The sequence below is a fragment of the Heloderma suspectum genome, chromosome 3 (assembly GCF_057233095.1).
Source record: "Heloderma suspectum isolate Gila_16-S chromosome 3, 16-S_ref, whole genome shotgun sequence".
Classification (NCBI taxonomy): domain Eukaryota; kingdom Metazoa; phylum Chordata; class Lepidosauria; order Squamata; family Helodermatidae; genus Heloderma; species Heloderma suspectum.
In genome coordinates this window covers 188700910-188723588 of record NC_139460.1, presented here as the reverse complement: position 1 = coordinate 188723588, position 22679 = coordinate 188700910, and the positions used below count along the sequence as shown (strand labels likewise).

At 43.5% G+C, this 22679-nt stretch overlaps 1 protein-coding gene across 9 annotated transcripts in view; it reads right to left on the bottom strand.

Annotated features, from left to right (window-relative positions):
• KAT6B (lysine acetyltransferase 6B) overlaps window positions 1-22253 on the bottom strand; it is a 182844-nt gene extending 160591 nt beyond the window's left edge. For 3 of the 9 annotated variants that reach the window (XM_084845189.1, XM_084845196.1, XM_084845197.1), the window contains exons 1-3: window positions 20046-20315; window positions 16095-16180; window positions 9100-10021 (exon numbers count right to left, since the gene is read on the bottom strand). In XM_084845189.1, coding sequence (XP_084701315.1) covers window positions 9100-9717 — 618 coding nt within the window. In that variant the 5' untranslated portion in view covers window positions 9718-10021; window positions 16095-16180; window positions 20046-20315. Of the gene's footprint in view, window positions 1-9099; window positions 10022-16057; window positions 16181-20045; window positions 20316-20351; window positions 20931-21450; window positions 21718-22116 lie in introns of those variants that run through there. The other 6 variants (XM_084845193.1, XM_084845199.1, XM_084845190.1 and 3 more) reach the window with 5 other exon arrangements.
• Between the last annotated feature and the right edge of the window lie 426 nt (window positions 22254-22679).

Genomic DNA, 22679 nt, shown 5'->3' with positions numbered 1-22679 from the left:
GAAATGAGGGATGGAGTGGTCTATGGATGCATTCCTCCCCTAAATGGTCTTTTTTTACATTGTTTATAGAGGACCTCCATACTAGCATTGTTCCATAACTGTAGGGGTATCTACATGTTACATTCAATGCATGTACAGTCTGTGTTCATACATACATAGATTGTTGATTTCTACATTTATGCACATGTAATGGTATGTATGTGTGTTTGTACATGAGTTTCTAGGTGACAGGCCTATATCTTTTTGCCCAACAAAGGGCATTCTTTTACTTGGAAGAACATGTGTCAGAATATTGCAACCTTTACATTGCTGTTGCAGTAGTCAAGCTTCTTAAGGCACAATCCTATGCGCATTTAGACAGAAGAAGTCCTGCAACTCCCAGCATGCCCCAGCTAACATGGGAGTTGTAGCACTTTTTTTCTGTCTAAACATGTACATCGGATTGTGCCCTTAATCAACAAATATTAGACAAAAGGAATTCTTGGATCTTGAGTAAATGCATTTTTTTAATTATTCAAGCAATTGTTCATAAAGGCACTGTAGCTCACAACAGGCATCAAGGGTAGGCATGGTTGGGCAATTGCTGAGAGCCCACACCCCAGCAGGAGTTACTGAACAACAGCCCTCTGGAGTTGCCCATCCTTTTCACCAATGAAACCTGCTTGTTCACCTGCCTCTTGCTCTGGCCCAGACAACATGGTGGTGAGAAAGAGGAGCAGCAGATGTTACTTGCTAATTGACTCTCTGCTTGCCAAGCAAATAACAACAATGATGGGAAAGAGGCTGAGGAGCAATAACAGCTGGTGATAATGGTAAAGATGTTGGAGGAATCCATCCGGGGGGGAGGGAGGTGGAGTTCACTGGGCTTTCGTCAGCTCAGCCCCCCAGATTTTGACTCATTTCTTCACAAGCTGGCCTGACTTGATCTGCATCAAGTTGGGCCAGTTTGAGGATTTTCCAAGGTTTTTAAACTTGCATATAGAAATGTGTGCAAATTGCAGATCTGATTTGCGTAACTTGCGCAACTTCTGGCAACAACTTGCACAAATCTCTATTTGTGCAAATTTCTTTAGAAAAGGAAAACGTTCCTCGATTTTGGGGAAAAAATGTGACCCAGCTCACAAGTGCAAGCCAAGTCAGGCGCACCATGGTAATCCAGCAAGCCCAAGGAGGGCCGGGTTTCCCAGCAATGGACATCCCTAGATAATGGTGGTGAGAAGGTAAACTCAGTAAGAAAAGGGGCCTACTGAGGGTGTCTTGTCCAAGGGCCCTCAAAAACCTGTAGCTAGCACTGTTGTTGCTACTCTACACAGAAATACGTTGTAGAGTTTCAGTGCAGTTTGCATTGGATTGTGCTCTCTGGGAAATGTACTAGTTCTATATAAACCATTATAAATGTAAGTAGTCCGCTTGTGTAGAGTTTTTTTTTAAATGTGTCTACCCACCAAAGACCGTCCTATGAAACTTGGGGAAAAACCAAAAATATTTGCTGACCTGAATTTATTTAATAAGGAGAGTAAAGAGGGAACAAAGCAAAAGGAACAATTCAGATAACCATACAATTTAAAGTAAGACTCTAAACAAAATGAAGCCAAAAAATAAGGTGAGGAAGGAGTCCAGTAAATTACTTATCCACAAGTGCTTAGGGTCTCTCCTCTCAAGCCCATCTGCTGCTCTACAGCTCTCAGCTGAGAAGCAGCTGTGGGTCTCAGCCTGTCACCCCCTGGTCTCAAAGCTGCTGCTGGATGAATGCTTTAGAAAGGTATTTTGCTGCAGTTCTCTCCTCCATTACCTTCTCTAGCTGGTGCTTTTTATTAACTCATTTTCTGTGTGGTCTCCCCAGTCTCTTTCCTCTCTCAAATGCTCTACTCTCCCTCAGAATTGCCTCATAAAAAACTCTTCAGAATCTCCTATGGCAGCTCCTCAGGGCCAAAAAGGGTTGTGCTCCAGGAATCCTGCAGGGAGCTACACTTAACATGGTTACATAAAGTGGAACATGTGTTCATCAGTTCACACAACTATACAGTCAGGACCAGAAATATTGGAACAAGTATAACTGTTTTGGCAGTTGGCCTCTGTGCGCCACCACATTGAAGTTGAAAGGAAACACACCCAGATGGGAAAGAAGTCAGGACTTTCAGCTGTAATTCAAGGGGTTTGACAGAAGTGGGGTACCACCCATTCAGGAAGTACAGCCAGTGGCATACACACACACCCATCGTTGGTGGCTCATAAGTAATGGAACAAACCAACATCATTTCAAACTTAGGGATCACCTTTAATACCTGGATGAAAATCCTTTGCAGTCAATGACTGCCTGAAGTCTGGAACCCGTGGACATGACCGAATGCTGAGTTTCCTCCCTCGAGATGCTTTGCCAGGCCTTTACTGCAGCTGCCTTCAGCTGCTGCTTGTTTGTGGGTCTTTCTGCCTTCAGTCTTGTCTTCAGTAAGTGAAAAGCATGCTCTATTGGGTGGAGATCAGGTGACTGACTCGGCCAGTGAAGAACACCCCACTTCTTTGCCTTGAGAAACTCTTGGGTAGTTTTTGCTGTATGTTTGGGGTCATTAGCCATCTGCAATATGAAGCGGTGTCCTATCAGTTTGGCAGCATTCAGCTGAGTCTGAGCAGAAAATATAGCCCTTTACACTTCAGAATTCATCCTGCTGCTTTTATCATCAGTCAGGTCATCAATAAACCCGGTTTCATTGGCAGCCATACATATCCATGCCATAAAACTGCCTCCACCATGTTTGACAGATGATGTGGTATGCTTTGGATCATGAGGTATTCCTTTCCTTCTCCATACTTTTCTCTTCCCATCATTCTGGCACAAGTTAATCTTAGTTTCATCAGTCCAAAGAATCTTATTCCAGAACTGGGCAGGCTTTTTTAGGCGTTTAGGACACCTCTTTGGACCTCATGTTGGGAGTTCCAGTGAACAGCTACCAAATGCAAATGTAACACTCAGAACACTCCAGGCCTTTTATTTGCTTGATTGGTCATGAGGTATCCAGGAAACAGGTCACACCTGGTCATGCAGCTGCTTGTCAGCCATTTGTTCCATTACTTATGAGCCCCCGACGCTGGGTGTGTGCGTATGCCACTGGCTGTACTTCCTGAATGGTTAGTGCCCCACTTTTGTCAAACCCCTTGAATTACAGCTGAAAGTCCTGACTTCGCTCCCATCTGGGTGTGTTTCCTTTCAACTTCAATGTGGTTGTGTACAGAGGCCAACTACCAAAACAGTTATCCATGTTCCAATATTTCTGGTCCTGATTGTACATGCATTCATTGAACCCAAGTATAGCTGCATCCACAATTTCTTCCCTGGATCAAATAAAATCCTTGTGCCTGGATATAAATCAGGTATGAACAGAGGTAGACAGAAGCCTTCTTCATGCACTCTCCTGAACAGTCAGTTCTGCAGGGCACTTCTTCTCATGTTTTCACTTCAACACAAGCAGAACTCTCAGTGCAATGGGGAATCCTGATAAAACAGGGTTCCTGATTGTGCAGGAAGTTCTACTTGCATTCAAGCTAATGCAAGTAGAACCCCCTGCAGACTTTGCCATTTAACATAGCAAGGTCAGGAAACTGAGGGGACAGTGCACATGGAGATGTTGGGGGTGGGGCTAGAGTGTGCATTCCTGTTCTCAGTTTAAGCCCTGACACCACATCTGGAGGGCACCAGGATTCCATAGGATATGACTTACCACATCTAACTTCAACAGCAAAAAGGGCTTTTATAAACTCACTTGCCTTTTGGAATAAAATACAAAAGGGATCCCCCTTCATGGATCACTGCCTTGTTGTGGCGAAGGGGCTTGCGTAACTCAGTGAAGCCATAAGCTATGCCGTGCAGGGCCACCCAAGACGGACAGGTCATGGCAGAGAGTTCTGACAAAATGTGGTCCACTGGAGAAGGAAATGGCAACCCAATCCAGTATTCTTGCCAAGAAAACCCCATGGAACGCATCACAAGGCTAAAAGATATGATGCCGGAAGATGAGCCCCTCAGGTCGGAAGGTGTCCAATATGCTACTGGGGAAGAGCAGAGGGTATTTCCAAGTAGCACCAGAAAGAGTGAAGCGGCTGGGCCAAAGCCGAAAGGACACTCAGCTGTGGATGTGTCTGGTGGTGAAAAGAAAATCCGATGCTGTAAAGAACAATATTGTTTAGGAACCTGGAATGTCAGATCAATGCATCAAGGTAAGCTGGAGGTGGTCAAACATGAGATGGCAAGATTGAACATCGACATCTTGGGAATCAGCGAACTAAAATGGACAGGCATGGGCGAATTTAATTCAGGTGACCATCATATCTACTATTGTGGGCAAGAATCCCTTAGAAGAAATGGAGTAGCACTCATAGTCAACAAAAGGGTGGGAAAAGCAGTACTGGGGTACAATCTTAAAAATGATAGAATGATCTCAGTACGAATCCAAGGCAAACCATTCAACATCACAGTAATTCAAGTCTATGCCCCAACCACTGAGGCCGAAGAAGCTGAGGTTGATCAGTTCTATGAAGACCTACAACACCTTCTAGAACTAACACCAAAAAAAGATGTCCTCTTCATCATAGGGGATTGGAATGCTAAAGTAGGAAGTCAAGAAATCACCGGGATAACAGGCAGGCATGGCCTTGGTGTACAAAATGAAGCAGGATAAAAGCTAATAGAGTTTTGCCAAGAGAACATGTTGATCATAGCAAACACTCTTTTCCAACAGCACAAGAGGCGACTCTACACATGGACGTCACCAGATGGTCAATATCGAAATCAGATTGATTATGTCCTTTGCAGCCAAAGATGGAGAAGCTCCATACAGTCAGTAAAAACAAGACCTGGAGCTGACTGTGGCTCAGATCATGAGCTGCTTCTTGCAAAATTTCGGCTTAAATTGAAGAACGTCAGGAAAACCACTAAACCGTTCAGGTATGACCTAAATCATATCCCTGAAGAATATACAGTGGAGGTGAGGAATAGATTTCAGGGATTAGACCTGATAGACAGAGTGCCTGAGGAACTATGGACGGAGGTCCGTAACACTGTTCAGGAGGCAGCAATGAAATCCATCCCAAAGAAAAAGAAATGCAAGAAAGCAAAGTGGCTGTCTGATGAGGCTTTACAAGTAGCTCACGAAAGAAGGGAAGCGAAAAGCAAGGGAGAAAGGGGAAGATATACCCAACTGAATGCAGAGTTCCAGAGAATAGCAAGGAGAGACAAGAAGGCCTTCTTAAATGAACAATGCAAAGAAATCGAGGAAAACAAAAGAATGGGAAAGACTAGAGATCTCTTCAAGAAAATCGGAGATCTCAAGGGAACGTTTTGTGCAAAGACGTGCATGATAAAGGACAAAGAAGGCAGGGACCTAACAGAAGCAGATGAGATTAAGAAGAGGTGGCAAGAATACACAGAAGAACTCTACAGGAAAGATCTGAATGTCCCTGATAGCCATGATAGTGCGGTCACTGAACTTGAGCCGGACATCCTTGAGAGTGAAGTCAAGTGGGCCTTAGGAAGCATTAGTAACAACAAAGCTAGCGGAGATGACAGTATTCCAGCCGAGCTATTTAAAATCCTAAAAGATGATGCTGTTAAAGTGCTGCATTCAATATGCCAACAAATCTGGAACACTCAACAGTGGCCACAAGACTGGAAAAGGTCAGTTTACATTCCAATTCCAAAGAAGGGCAACGCCAAAGAGTGTTCAAACTACCGCACAATTGCGCTCATTTCACATGCCAGCAAGGTGATGCTCAAAATCCTACAAGCTAGGCTTCAGCAGTATGCGAACCGAGAACTACCGGAAGTACAAGCTGGGTTTAGAAGAGGCAGAGGAACTAGAGATCAAATCGCCAACATTCGCTGCATCATGGAGAAAGCAAGAGAATTCCAGAAAAACGTCTATTTCTGCTTCATTGACTACGCTAAAGCCTTTGATTGTGTGGATCACAACAAACTGTGGCAAATTCTTAAAGTGATAGGAGTACCAGACCACCTTACCTGTCTCCTGAGAAACCTGTACGAGGGTCAAGAAGCAACAGTAAGAACCAGACATGGAACAACCGATTGGTTCAAAATTGGGAAAGGAGTACGACAAGGCTGCATATTGTCACCCTGCTTAATTATCAACAACCTCCGATACACAGACGATACCCCCTAATGGCAGAAAGCGAAGAGGATCTCAAGAGCCTCTTGTTGAGGGTGAAAGAGGAGAGTGCAAAAGCTGGTTTGAAACTCAACATTAAAAAAACTAAGATCATGGCATCTGGCCCCATCACTTCCTGGCATATAGAAGGGGAAGAAATGGAAGCAGTGACAGATTTTACTTTCTTGGGCTCCAATATCACCGCAGACGGTGACTGTAGCCATGAAATTAAAAGACGCTTGCTCCTTGGGAGGAAAGCTATGGCCAACCTAGACAGCATAGTAAGAAGCAGAGACATCACCTTGCCGACAAAGGTCCGTCTAATCAAAGCTATGGTTTTCCCAGTAGTAATGTATGGCTGTGAGAGCTGGACTATAAGGAAGGCTGAGCGCCGAAGAATTGATGCTTTCGAACTGTGGTGCTGGAGAAGACTCTTACGAGTCCCCTGGACTGCAAGGAGGTCCAATCAGTCCATCCTAAAGGAAATCAACCCTGAGTGCTCATTGGAAGGACAGATAATGAAGTTGAAGCTCCAATATTTTGGCCACCTAATGCGAAGAGAAAACTCCCTGGAAAAGACCCTGATGCCGGGAAAGACTGAAGGCAAAAGGAGAAGGGGACGGCAGAGGATGAGATGGCTAGATAGCATCACGAATGCAATGAATATGAACTTGAGCATGCTCCGGGAGAGAGCGCAGGACAGGAAGGCCTGGCGTGCTATGGTCCATGGGGTCACGAAGAGTCGGACACGACTGAACGACTGAACAACAACAAAAGGGATCAGGCAAAAAACAAGAAAAACATCAAGACCACTTCTTTGATATCTGTGTTTTAATTAATTAGTTATAGAAAGAGGACAGGCCTACAACTCCAGAATAAAGTACTTTGAGAAAAATTGTGCATGTTTTCCCCTCCATGGCCAATAGCAGCTTTGGAGGCAAAATACAACTTAAGTTGAGAAACCAACCCTCCCCTTCCCCTGCAGCTCTCATAGGTTCCAAGATGTAACAGACCTATGCATCTTTGCTTATAGTCACACATTTCATGTTTTAGAATTAGTTCAACCAAGAGAATCTAGCCAATTCACAGTGGTCTCAGGGATCTTATCTATTTAGTCTCAGAAACAATAGAAAGAGATTCTAAACACCTTAATGCACACAATACTCTTGTGAAGTAGCACTGGACAGATTACACACATTTTCCTACACCTGACATTTACAAGGATACGGCAGGTCCTTTTCAGTTCTCAACCTACTGTATATACTACATGCCCTCTTGAAGTGATATAACAAGGGGATGATGGACTATATGAATCTTCTTCCTACAAGAACAATGCAATTAGCCAAGTTCAGCTAATGCTATAATACATTAAAGAATTCGGTTGCATTCTAAGATCCTTTGGCTTCCGCTTCCATCATTTTTTTGTTGGATGCAGGAGGGGGGACTACACGCACACATATAACTTTAGGTTTAACAGTATCTAAGTTTCCTCTTGTACTGCTACAACATGAGTTCACAAACAGTAGATACTGCAACGAGTTCCTGGGAAGCGTAGCAGCAAGATGAGACCCAACACGTGAGCAACTGTGGTCTAACCATAGCAGTCCAGAAGGGTGCTAAGGAGTTAGTTGGGTTCACCACCACCTTCGTTACGCATTCCTATGGTGAGTGTGGGCTTCAATAAATGAACTTGATGAACTTGCTGCCTTGAAGGGGTCAATCTGAGGAGAGAAAGGGTGAACCTCCCTATCCTGACAAGAACTGGAATGGGAATCCCACCATCCACTACATGGCAATTACCTGGCAATTAATTAACACTTTAAAAAATAGGAATAGACCACAGGGAGATACCTAAAGGTAGCCTATTATTGTATTTCTTCATGCCACTGCTGCTTTCTTCTAAGGGAAAAGGAAAGGTTCCTCCTGTGCAAGCATCGGGTCATTACTGACCCCTAGAGGGACGACTGCTTACGCTGGCATTTTCATGGCAGACTATAGCGGGGTGGTTTGCCATTGCCTTCCCCAGTCGTGACTACCTTTCCCCTAGCAAGCTGGGTACGCATTTTACCGACCTCAGAAGGATGGAGGGCTGAGTCGACCTGAGCCGGCTACCCGAGACCCGGCTTCCGCTGGAATCGAGCTCAGGTCATGGGGAGAGTTTTGGTTGCAATACTGCTGCCTACCACTCTGCGCCACACGAGGCTCTGCTTTCTTCTAATGTAGACTTTAATGTCACTGGGAGAAAGATCAGCAACTTTGATCAGTATTAAAGAATTCAGTATTCCATTAAATCCTGCAGCTGGAAGCAAGTGCAATATTGCAGAAACAGAAATGGATCATGTAGGATACACATTGCAATGAGAATGTGAGAAGATCCTTCAAGGTTTCAAAAGCTAAAAGGGATTATTTCCTCTTATACTTCTTAAGGTACAAACTGAATTTAAAATACTTGTTCTTAAAAAAAAAAAAAATCTTCCCAGGCTGAGCTCCCATGTTTCATACCACCAATGCAAGCAGCAATGACATAACATTAGCAACAGCTATTTATATAAAATTACATACCTGAATTCTGATCTTCTTCCAATTACATTAGGACAAGTATAGTTTGTCTGAGGCCCCAGATATTTTTATTTTAGGGGAGTTGAGCACATATTAGAAGTTTTTTTTTTTTTAAGATTTCCAAACTTTATATTAGCTTCAATAGATACCAATCTTGAAGAACTTCAGTGCTACTCAATATCTATATCTATATGCAAGACACTTATTTTCTCAAATACTGGAACTGCTACACACCTCAAAAAATCTAAACATTAAATAAAACCTTCCTGAATGCAAGCAAGTTTGTTAGTATAAAGTGAAACTCACTCAAACACAACACATATTAAGAGCAATTCCTAAAATACAGAAAGATTAACATGACTGCATTGATATATTTGGTACTTACCTGGTCTTTTTCATGAGGCAAAAGACTCACAGGTGGGAGGGACATTGGCAATGCACTGTATTTATATGTTCCTTTGCCTTCCAGGCTACCATAGTTCACCCTATACTGAGGGCCTTCTTTCAATAATCTCCCATTATTTACAGCACGTTTTGCCCCCAGTCGTAATCTCCGTTGAAACACAGGGTTGTTGAAAATACCTGCAAGATCATGTTGACTTCTCAGGTATTTTTCTATGTTTCTGAGGGAAGAGCCATTTGGTTCCTGAAGCCCTTCAATTCCTCTCCGCAGAAGTTTATTCCAATCCACATTCCGAAGTTCATTACAAGTTACCTTAGAGCCTTCAGTAGGTTTAGGAAGGTCACCTGATTTAACAGATGAAAACCGCCCAGGATTATCTGGGTCCTTGTAGGAAGCAAGGCCTTTGTTGGTAACTTTGAGAACAGAACCATCTTGGACACTTAGCTCCAACTGTTCAGAAACAGTCTTCTTATCTAATCCATGGGATGCACAGACAGCATGACAAATTCTCTCTTCGGATGGCCTTTGCTTTTGCCTTTTAACTTTTTGTATAGCTTCAAGAATCCACTCAGTGTAAAGTGGGTTAGCAAGTTTTACCATGGTTGACCAATAACTTCCTCAAAACATGTGTTGCCCATAGAGTTTCTCTCTAATCCTATTAGTGGTCCTTTCAAGAAGTATTCACCAAAGGAAGAACAGACTTCTCTTCATGCTCTGTAACACCAACTCAAGAATCCATCCTTAGGATACCAGGTAAACCAGGAACAATTTAAACACTGTTTTAAAAAATCTTTAATCAACCAACATGGAAAGTTGGAATCATTCTATTATACCAGATGGAAGACATCTCTACAGTTTGATGGATCTCTCTTTCTGGGTAGTATCTCCAGGTCTTCACAGAAGTCTAAAGAGTTTTTTAAAAAGCATGTGGTTAGTTTCATTACACAAAAGAAGTCTTTTCATTTTTTCAGAATACATATGTATACCATTTTATTAAAGAACATGCACCTCTTCATACTTAGCCAGTACATTAAGAGCACAATCCTATGCATGTTTAGACAGAAAAAAGGCCTCAAAACTCGCAGCATTCCCCAGCCAGCTGTGCTGGCTGGACATGCTGCAAGTTGTAGGCCTTTTTCCTGTCTAGAATCATAGAATAGTAGGGTTGGAAGGGGCCTACAAGGCCATCAAATCCAACTCCCTGCTCAATGCAGGAATCCAAGTCAGAGCATCCCTGACAGATGGCTGTCCAGCCTCGTCTTCAATGCCTCCAGTGTGGGAGAGCCCACCACCTCCTTAGGTCACTGGTTCCACTGTCGTATTGATCTAACAGTCAGAAAGTTTCTCCTGATGTTCAGCCAGAATCTGGCTTCCTGTCACTTGAGCCCATTATTCTGTGTCCTACATTCTGGGATCATCAAGAAGAGATCCTGGCCTTCCTCTTTGGGACAACCTTTCAAGTACTTGAAGAGCGCTATCATTTCTCCCCTCAGTCTTCTCTTCTCAAGGCTAAACATGCCCAGTTCTTTCAGTCTCTCTTCATAGGGCTTTGTTTCCAGTCCCCTGATCATCTTGGTTGCCCTCCTCTGAACCCTCTCCAGTTTGTCTGCATCCTTCTTAAAGTGCAGTGCCCAGAACTGGACACAGTACTCCAGATGAGGCCTAACCAGTGCTGAGTAGGGGGGAACTAGTACTTCACAGGATTTGGAAGCTATGCTTCTATTAATGCAGCCCAAAAGAGCATTTGCCTTTCTTGCAGCCACATCACATGGTTGGCTCATATTCAGCTTGTGATCGACAACAATTCCAAGATCCTTCTCGCTTGTAGTAGTGTTGAGCCACAAATCTCTCAACTTGTAACTATGCATTTGGTTTCTTTTTCCTAGGTGCAGAACTTGGCATTTATCCCTATTAAATTTCATTCTATTGTTTTCTGCCCAGCGCTCCAGTCTATCAAGATCACTTTGAATTTTGTTTCTGTCTTCCAAGGTATTAGCTATCCCACCCAATTTGGTGTCATCTGCAAATTGGATCAGCACCTAAACATGCATAGGATTGTGCCTTAAAACTACTAACTAAATGTATGAAGGCATATACTGCACAGGAAAAAAGGTCACATTCTTCTTTTAAATTTACACTCCAGACTTGATATCAGGCAACTGTTTAAAACCCATTTAGAAAATACACAGATTGGTTAATTATATATCTGTCATCCTTCCAACTTGTGTCATTATATGGACAGAATGTCCAATCTTACTTAGTACTCAACCCAGTACTAAAGAAGATTGCTTAGATGTAAATTCCATTGTGTTCTATGCACACTTTCCAGCTTTCATGTGATCTGAAGGTCCTAGGCTGCATACCTATGCATGCCAGCTCCCAAGTAGAGCAACATTCCCAGTGCTAATACTAGTTAATCTTGGATTCTGCACAGGCTCTAAAGGCAAAGCCCACTGGCCTGATTAGGCTTGTAAGCATCAAGGCATTACTCCAAAACAGAATTCCCAATCTCATCAATACACAAACCATAACTTCTATGAAAACATTTTTAAATGCATCAAAGACCAGAAAAAGATGCTTAATTGTCAACTTATATTCCACTGTCCAGGTCAAAGTCTAATTCTCCCAGGCATTTTAGAATTTTAGCTTCCTAGTCTTTTAGCTTTGGAGTTTTAAATCTGTATTTGGTATTTTAAATCTGTGTTTGGTGTTTTAAATCTCTGCATTGCTGCTAGGTTTTATTCTGGTTTTATTCTGGTTGTATTGTTATATTGTAGTTTTAATGCTTTTATATTTTATATTGTTTAATCCTGAGCTTTTTGGTTTTAATTTTTGTGAACTGCCCAGGGAGCTTCAGCTATTGGGCAGTATAGAAATGAAATAAACAAATAATCATACCGATCAATGTAGTGCAGCAATTTTCAAATTTTCAGGAAACCCCTCTCCACACCAATGTATCTGTTGAGGAAAACTTCAGCCTTGCTGAGGATTCTGGAGAGTATTCTGAAGGTGCATATTAAATTCACATGGAGCAAGTGAAGGTTCAAGAGACTTAGCGATCATCCTACATGAACTAAAAGTGTGCCCTAGAGCACACCCAATTCTCCCCCGTGTAGGCATATCGAGGAAACAGCAGCACTAGACAAGCTGTCTTTCAAAGACGCTTGTCCACCATTACTGCTCTTCTAACTGATGAACTCCTAACTTTTCAAGGAACCCGAGGGTCCCCTGAACATAGATGGAAAGCCATCGCTCTGGTCCACAAGCAGCATTGCCAGTCCACATCTACCCACAGTTGAATTCCTCAGCCGAAAGGACTTGGTACTGAGAAGAAGCCAAAACCCTGCTGACCACTGGGCTTCTGAACTCCAGCAAGATGCTTTTATTTATTTCTATACCACCCAATAGCTGAAGCTCTCTGGGCGGTTCACAACAATTCACAAAATCACAGATACAAGATGATCAATTTTTCTGCAGCACAGCTAACAAACTGTGCAAACATCACCTAAGACTATGTTGATTTTAATATTGGAACCCTGCTGAATTCAAACCCTTCTCAGATACAGGTGCTCTATGTAAATAAAGCAGGGGTAGGCAACTTCCACAGCTTGAGCGGCCACACTACCCACTCCAAAACACTGCAGGCAAAATTTTCCAATGCTTTATTTTCCCATGGAAAAATGTCCATTTCATAAGTTCACTAGTAACAATGAATTACTATGAACAATGAATACTAGTAACTAGTAACAACCAACTGCAAATATAGTATTAGGCAAACTTGACAGTTTCAAAGTTGTAATTCATATTTTTAGGTAATTATCTCTAGCAGCAAGAATACGTATATGTATTCTCCCTATCCCTAGAGAATAGATATATGTCACTAAAATATATATCTATATCTTGGGGTGAAATAGAATGAATAAGCAGTGACAGCGAAACTGAAGGTGCCCTAACAGGTTCAGTGGAAGAGAGTTAACCTCTATTGAAATTGATGCGTGGTTGTCAGTATATCATATTCTTTGAGTTGCTAAAATGTATTCATGTGTCAACAGTTTTCAGTACCTTTGCTTTTTTCTTTACATTTAAACAATATAAGGGAAGTACATGCTATTGTTAAATTTTTACATGTACTCCAATAAAAATGTCAGATAATATAACATTGAAATCATATTAAGTGCACTTTAATTTACCCCCTCAAATATTTCAAGTCAAATACTTATGGTGTATTGGGGCAAAAAATTTACATGGCTTACTCCTTTTGGCTTTGTCTACTAAATACAAGTAAAAGAAACATGCTAAATTTAATCACTTGGAAAAATTTCCAATGTAAATTATGCAAATTAGCCTACTTTGCACTGGAATACTGTCCAATTCAGAAATAGCCAGAAAACCTGCATCACGAAGTAGAGTACCCACTCACCTCCACCACTGCCACTGCAAGTGGTTATTTCCGCCCAAATCCCAGTTATTCTGCTGGGAAACAAGGCCTGTGGGGAGCCCAATTCTGCAGTGATTTTGGAGTAGTTTTGCATCATTCAAAAACATACACTTTCCTTATTTATTTTTTTAAAAATCCCTAATCAGCTAGTTTATGTCTGCATTCCTACACCCACGTATCAGAACTCACTGGGACTTGCTTCTAAATAAACACAGAACTACACTGTTAGAGACTACTAATTCCAACTGGCTCTCAATCTTGATAATTACTATCACATATCTTCTTCCTCTTCAAGGCAAAGTTTATAAAGGGATTTTTAATATATAAACTACTTCAGCTGATAACTATAAATAGAATTAAATCTGTAGAATCAATAAAAGCAACTATTATTTCAAAAAATGTGAAAAATCATTCTTTCAAGTTCTGGGAATACCCTCAAATAACACCCTTCTGTGAAGAAACCTGTAAAGATATCGCCAATGCATTCCAAGTTCTCCCGTCTAGTGATGTTCAGGACTGTCAATTAGTCAATGATGTGAGGGGGTACTGAGAAGAAGCCCTGTCCCTTACTCCATTAACATTAAAATGCAACAGACTCCCAAAGGTCTTTGGAGGATAGGGAGAGAGACTAGACTTGGGGTTCTACCCAATCAAATACTTAATTTCTACACACAAACAAGAGAGGTGCCAGGGCTCACGTTTCTCTAGAAATACTACCCACAGATCCAAAAGTTATTTACCTGAACCCAAATGGGCAAAGTTGCTCTAGTTTCTCAGTAGTAAAGAAAATGCACTCAGTGGCACTTTCATGTACTCTTACTTCATATTTTCCCCGAGTTAAGCCCTAGTATTTACAAGAGCTGCCATAACTAAATTCTTGTACTAGATAAGTCCTGACCAGCAGTACTCATTAAAACAATCTTGTTTTTGGAAGAGTTTACCAGGCACCTTGTAGGAAGACTAGTCTGACGCAAAGCATTTTACCTTGCTGTGTACACATAGGGTTGAAGATGGCCTCTTCTCTGGTCACTTGTAGAAAGTAAGAATTTCCTCCATACAACCAGGAAGGGCGCTTTATAAAAGTTGGTTCTTTTTATATGTGAGCTGGCAAGCTAGTAAGAGTGTTAGCAAGCAACTTGTCTGAGGGGACATAGAATTGTTTGGATTCCCTCTTCCAAGGTCGGAGACAGAAATCCAACCTCGAAAGGGGGAGTCAGAGATATGACCCCGACCCTGCCGCCTCACAGCAATCATGGAAAGAACCGCACCAGCTGCTCGCCAAGATCAGAAAAGTGACCTCAGAGAGGGGGAAAAGGGGGCGTTTCAGTGGGCAGGGAGGAGAGGAGACTGAAGAGGCCAGGATATGAGCTATCCTGAGGCCTCTCCAGCTTCTTTCCCTCCCCCTTCGAAGTGCCCCAGCTAGAAAGGCAAAAAAAGTCCATCTAGCGAAAAATGCAGGGTGACGGGACAGGGAGGAAAGATTACCTCCACTGCTCCTCCCACCCTGCATTGGATGACTGGAAGCCTCTGAGTTTGGGGGCTTCCAATCATCAAGGCGCAACTGATAGGACTGCACTGTTAGTGAGTTAAGAAACATCTATGAATCTATTTGCAAGATAGCGATAAACTCAATGGCAATTATTTAGCCTATTACACACAAGATCACCTACATTTGCTTAATTCACTGCAGTATGTATTGGTTGTCTAGGTATTCACTTAAAAGTTTGGCTCACTGTTTACCCATCTACATCAACACAAAATTAAAACAAATTTTGTTAGTTAGAAGTAAGTGAAACAGCCTCTTTTGCATTCTGCTGGTGACCTGTGAAGCACGCTGCCACAATTAGGCCCTTCCCCTTGCCTTGTCAGGTAGAAGGCAGGGGCGTTGGCAAGACAGACCTTTACTGCAGTGCCTACATTAGCATGGGACTGCACCAACAGAGAGAGGAAAGAACAAAGGTACTAACATCGCACAGGGTACACCCTATGCCCCTTTCACTGATGCCAGTACTTCATATTACCAGGAAACGTTAACTATTATCTATGCAAACACCTACTGCGTTGATAGATTTTGTTTAAAATAATGTTCCAGACATGCTAAGTGGTGCTAGAACATTTTTATAAATTTGCAGCCCACATTTTTTTTCTTCTATACATTGTACATTTATTAAGATTTTACAAGGAGATGTACCTGTAAAGCTTTTTAGAAATACTAAGGTGAGTAGGGGCTGACAAAGAGAAAAGATACTTTAACTCCTCCATCTTTTGCACACCAGTATGTTTAAAGTAGGATCTGATTTATCCGACCTGGAAATGAGTCCCAATAAATTCAGCAATGGAGAAGAACAAGAAGATAAACAGCAACATACAGCATTAAGACGTGTTGAGGCAGTGGAATAAGCCCCACTAAGCTCCCTTACTTCTACGTAGACATGCTTAGGATTGGTCTGTACATGTATAAAAGACCAACATAATCAAAAGCCACTAGTAAAGAACAGTTACATTTACTTAGAGGAGATTTTTCTGTAGTATTTGGTACCTCTATCTTCCTCGGATATATCTTCCCCAGGTTTGGCGGGGGGGTGCAATTCCAGGTGGGAGGTTGCAATTCATAAATTTTCACTCCTAAAACAGAGAAAGAGTAATTTGTTACATACCAGTTACCCATAGCACTAATTTTATCCAACTTTTCTGAAAGGAAATTTGAAGTGCAAAAGGAGACAATACATTACTGAAAAATCAAGTAACGTTCGCATATTTGTAAATGAACTACGCAGAGAAAAGACTCATATCGTCCAACAACTCAAGAGACAATGCTTCTCAATGGAGTTAGTTCACACATTCAACTGAGTAATGAAGGCCCAGTTTATACACTCCTCCCAGCAAGAGATACTAATCACAACATGACGGAAAAGCAATAGGCACATACATGCCCCCCCCCCCAGCTAATTACAGATGAAGGTATGATGAACGTGGGCCCACTTCTCACAAATCCTTCTCCCTTAAACAAGGGAGGGGAGGAAAGGAATATATTATGCCCATATATGTAACACTAACAGGATGTATTATTTTGCATTTGGAGGTAGGGAGCATGTCCACCACATACATAGGACTTCTACAGCTAGATCAGATTCAACAGATGAGAAACTAAGGGTGCAATCCTATGCATATTTAAACAGAAAATAATCCTACAATTACCAGTATTCCCCAACCAGCACGGCTGGCTAAGGAATGCTGTGAGTTGTAAGATTTTTTTCTGCCTAACATGCATAGGATTGCACTCTCAGTCATGAACCAAAGGACTAGTTCACATGTATGTATTTGCCATTTCACAAAGGCAGCATTCATTCATTCATTCATTTATTTAATATCCTGCCTTTCCGCCAGAAAATGACACTCAAGGCACCTAGCAATAAAATCCAGATTTTAAAATTAATTCTTATTTTATTATTTATTTAAAATTATTTTAATGCTATCTTTAAGGCTAGAACTCTCAGAACATAAACTGTAACATAAAAATGAATAAATTAAAAACACAATAATAAAAGAAATAAATAGCACCAACTACTTAAAAAACCCTTCAGCAACAGACAGCTTAAATGCCAAAGGCCTGCCTGAATAAAAATGTATTTGCCTGCTGGCAGAAGAACAGAGAGGAGGCCAACCTAGCCTTCCTCGGCAGGGAGTTCCAGAACCTGGGAAGCCACTGAAAAGGCCCTCTCTTGACTCTCCACCAAATCGTCCTCTGATGGCAGTGGTACGAAGAGAAGGGCCTCCCCCAAACATCTTAAAACTCAGGCAGCTCATATGGGATAAGCCAGCCTTTCAGATAGCCTGGTCTAAAGCTATATAGGGCTTAATAGATAATACCTAGCACTATGAATTGTGCCTGGAAACAAATGGTAGCCAGTGAAGCTATTGTAACAAGGGAATCAAGTGCTCCCTGTAACCAACCCCAGTCAACAGTCTGCCCGCAACATTCTAGACCAGCAGAAGTTTCCAAACAGTTTTCAAAGGCAGCCCCAGGTACAGCATGTTATAATAGTCCAAATGGGATGAAACTAAGGCATGTGTGATTGTGGCCAGATCAGACATCTCTAGGAATAAAACAGCTGGTGCACAAGCCTCAGCGATGCAAACACACTCTTGGCCACTGCTGAAACCTGAGCATCAAGGTTCAATGGGTATACTCCTGGGTTCAAACTGTGAGCCTGAGTGTTCTCGAAGAGTGTAACCCCACCCAGGACAGGTTGAATCACTATTCCCTGATGTGTCTTTTGACTAACCAAGATCACCTTTGTCTTGTTTGGATTAAACTTCCATTTGTTCACCCTCATCCAGTCCATTACCAACATCAGACACTCATTTAGAATAGAGCAGCTTCCTTGGATTTAGACGGAAAGAAGAGACAGAGTTAGGTGGCATCAGCATACTGGTGACACCCAACCCCCAAACTCTGGACAATCTCTTCCAGTAGTTTCACGTCTATGTCAAATCGAGTGATAAATTGCATGTGTGAGTGAGCCATCACACATTTAACTTCAGAAACAGAAGTTCCATATGATTTCAGATGAAATGGTTTTCAACAGAGTCAATTCATTCAGCTGTTAATCTTCAAATACACAGTAATTAAGTGCAGAGGAATCAAGCTGTGGACCATCCTATATGTACCTATATTAACATCTTCAAGGAAAGGCCTCCTGCAGGTGTGTCCCCCCCGCCATCTAAGATGAAGTGGCTGGCTACCAAAGAGAAGGCCTTCTTAGTGGAGGCACTCTAGTTGTGGAACATTCCCCAGAGTGGTTCACCTAGCACCTAATTTAGTACTCCTCTCAGCACTAGACTTTTTAGATAACATTTTAATCCTGCCAAACCTTTATGTAGCTTTTATGGTTTTGTGACTTTTAGGGAGAGATCCTAACTAGATAGGTGGCCGTCTATCCAAAGCAGGGCAGGAGAAGCGCAGAGGGGATCATTCCCTCCACGCTTCTCCTGCCCTGCTTTTTCAGCTAGATAGCCGATTGCGGCTGCTTAGCCGTGGGAGCACGGAGTGGGGAATGAGGCTGCTATACAACACACAGGATGTGTCGTACAGGCATTTCTCCTCTCCTCGCTCCGGAATGCCCCCAGCCATGCCCCTTTCCAGCTACTCCATGCTCCTCTTGTGAGCGCAGAGGATGAGGCTGTTCCACACTGCCTCCAAGGCAGTGTGGAAGTGGGGGGAGGTCGGTTCTCGGAAAACAACATATCCTATGGCCATCTAGCCACTGTCTTGTGGCTATAGGATTGCTCCCTCCATCAGCCTTCCCCAGCCTGGTTCCCTCTGAATGTGTTTAAACTACAGCCCCCATCATCCCCAGCCAACACTGCAGAGGGCTGTGCTGCCAGGGGATGATGGGAGCTGTACTCCAAAACATCTGGAAGTCATCAGGTTGGGGGAGAGAGCTTTTAGTATATGTTTTTGTATTTACTTTTTTGTTTTATTCTCTTAGTAAACCACCCTGGGAATATGATTGAAGAGCAGGGGCGAGGACACACAATTGTGAACAGACGTAATGTTCATGTCTCACAAAATTCTTCCCTTTGGAGTCCATTCAAACATTCAACTGCCAACTTATAAAACATGCAGCAATCAAACAAAGAATGAACCACCACCGCTCCATAAAACAAGTCAAACCATATACATGCACAGGTGAGCCAAAGTGTGATGCGAAGATCTCAGCACTAAATTCAAAGCCCAGCACACTCATGAAGCTCAGAGGATAACTTTAATGGTCCGAACTTATCTCTCAGCCTAAATACCTCACAGGGCTGTAGAGAGGATAACATGGGAGAAACATATGTACTGCTCTGAGTTTCTTGAAGGGTGGAATAAAAAAACAATCCCAAAACGCATCAGCCCAAAGAGAACGGTGGGGACAAGAGCCACCAAGAGTTGTTGGAGAAAGAGAAACCACAGATAAGCTTAAGTGAGGCCACCTCCGCAATGTCATCTCCCCCCTGCCCCCCGCCTTTCAAATGCCTCCTTAAAACCCACCATGTCAAATTTTACCCTGTGGCTTTCTCAGGACTAGTGTTGTCTTCTCCTTTACGTTACCACCCTGAGAGATGGAGCTCCCAGGATGTGAGCAACACTTGTTCATCCCTTGCCACCCTGGTGTCTCCACCTTACCCATCTATTTTAGACCGTAAGCTCCTTGAGAGCAGGGTCTTGTCTATTATTGCCTATGGAAGTCTCCAAGACCCCCGAGATTTAATTTTAAAATGAAAGCTGAAAGTTCTGGTAGAGTGGACCTGGCTTCTTTATGAATTTTCTACCATGGTTTTATTTTACTTATATTTCATACAATTAAATCACTTTGAACACAGTCGGCTGCCTGTATTTAGCTCCTCACTACTCCCCGCTGATCCCCCCGAGTTCACCGCCACTAAAGATCTGCGACTCCGCGCAGGGAGGATTCCGACTCCCTCGACTCGCCTGTAGCCTCACCTCGCCAGCGGGCGGCACTCGCAACGCCCCGCCGCTGGGAGGGGGACGACAGGGAGAAGAGGGGGGGCCACCGCCAGGTGCTGCAGCTGCGCCCCCTACTGGCACCTTCGCCACCCAACTTTTCTGCTCAAGCTGCGCTTCTTCCCCTTCCGCCGCCGCTCTCGCTTTTTAAGCCGCCGCCATTTTGTTTCGCCCTCTCGCAGACACAGCGCATCCGACATGACACTAGATGACAGCCCAATGTGAGCTCATTAAAACCTCACCCCCTCCCTCCCTTGCTGTGCAGCTCAGCGAAGCCCCGCCTACCGGTTAGCCAGCTGTGCTCATTGGCAATTGCGCTCTGTCCATCCTCATCACCATCAGCCACCCCCAACACGCGCGCTGGGCCAGGCCATTGGAGGGTGAGCTGTGTCAATCACACCTCTCCCCCCCCTTAAGGAAAAAAATGCGATCCTGGTGAAGCCTTTGCAGGGCCCATCCCCATGGGGAATATGTCTTCAATTCTCATTGGTAGACAATTACAAATTGAAAAGGGTGGAAGGGGAGATGGCGATCTTAGGCTTCCGATAGGCTGCTGGAGCCGTCGATCAAACCTTATTTCCCACCCCTTTCTCTTTCCCTTTAACCTCCCTCCTGCCGCTGAAGTTTGTTAGCTGGCAAAGCAGGAGCGGTGGCCCAAAACGAAAGGGGGGGGGGGACCGCTTAAGCGTGCCTGGAGCGGAGGGGCGCGCGACACAGAGTAATAAGCGGGCACTTAAGTATTTTGAGTTTCACGCCACGAGCCATGGGCCGGTTTGCCATCCGTCCGGTCGGGCAAGATTTCAAATAAACGTGTCCTCATCATGATTCATAACCTTCGTTCGCTTCGGTGCCTGGCACCAGCAGCTGCAACGATATAGGAAGACAATGATTCCCATATGCAGATCCTTGCAAGTCTATATATGCGCGCACACTCACGCAGGTCTCCCAGCTATATGCAATGCACATGGGGCTCCCCTAACCCGCCCATTTTCTGCAGAAAACAATTACAGCCTAAGACACGGGGTGGGAGTATGCAACACACACACCCACGAAGAAAAGATTACCAGCCACCCTGTCGCTCCTAGCAGCAGCAGGCTGGGCTGCTACTTCTCCCACTTCTCACCCCTGCCTCAAAATGCATCAGGCCACTGCAATGCAATGCAAGAATCCGGCAGAAGTGTCTGTAAACACGTGCATGGGCCTCCGGCTGCAGAAAAATAAAAAAGTCCCCCGTCGGGTAATAACAAGCCCCCTTTAAACAGAGGAAAGGGAGAAGAGGGTATATTCTTACAGGACAGTGGAGGCTTGTCATGTAGCACCAAACATAATCCATTGCATGCTCACTTCGCTCTCTCACACACGCACACGCTCCTGCAACTCTAACCTCATTGCTGCAGGCTTTTTCCCCCCATTTGAGCTTGCAAATTGACCTCCTCTTTCCTTTTCTCTGCTTGGGGATGTTCCTGCAGAAGCGGTTCCTGCGGAATGTTGTTGTTGCTGCTGCTGCTGCTCCAGAAAAAGCGATCGCAGCAGCAGCAGCTTCAGCTCGTCTCTCTGGCTTTTCCCTCCTGGCCGCAGCAACCCGAGCCAGGAACACAACAACACTCACAACCCCTTTCCCCTCCGCCACCCCCCTTTCCCCAAATACACTGAGAAGGAAATCCAGCCAGGAGAAACATACAAGGAAGGGGGGGGGGCGAAGGCGGGGAAGAATCCCAAAATAGCGGATTTGGGGGTTTGCATCAAAGCTTTCTTCTTTCTGCAAAATCAAGCGCAATGATATTAAAAAATATTAATACCTTTTTGTCCCTTTCGAGGCTTCTGTTCTTATTCTCCCTTCCCCACCCCCACCAAAAAATAGGAGGGGAAATCACAGAAACGTACAGAAACACACAAACACAAAAAGGTTGTAAAATATTCAGATCGTATGGGGGGGAAATCAGAAGGGGGATACACACACACCAGAGCGCAGAATTGGTATTCATTCCCTCCTTTCCTCCCCCCAGCCTACCTTCCCCAAAAATGTAATAAAAAATTACAATCCTCAAACCTTTCTTGATGCTAAATGGCCGCAGATCGCAAGGACTGGTACTAAAACACAGGACTTGATAACAGCTAATTGAAAGGTTAATCTACATAGGCTCTGACAGAAGAGGTCCCTCCCCGTTTCTGATTTTTTTTTAATCTGCTACTGGCAAGTGGGAAATTGAGCTCAGAAAAAAAGAGGGGGGATGACGAAGGGGTTGCTTCTGACGAGCCCACCAGCCGGGTTAGACGGTTCACACGTTCGGTGGCTAGATGAGGCAGGGATTCTTATTTTTATTGAAATGACATTTCCAACATCTCCATGAAACTTATGCAGCCCAATCCTATCCATGCTTACTCAGAAGTAAATCTCAATTATTTTAATGAGGCTTAGTCCCAATTGCCCACAAAACAGCAGCCTCAATGAAGAAAATAATGCAGTTGCAGAGAAGGCATGGGAGGGGATCCATCATGTCACTGAAATGGGCTTTTTAAAGTGCCCCGTTATTCATCTGACTGAAGGAATCAGGGCTCAGTTGGAACCAAGGTTCAGTCAACCTTGGGACTGGTGAAATGGGTGGACCTGGA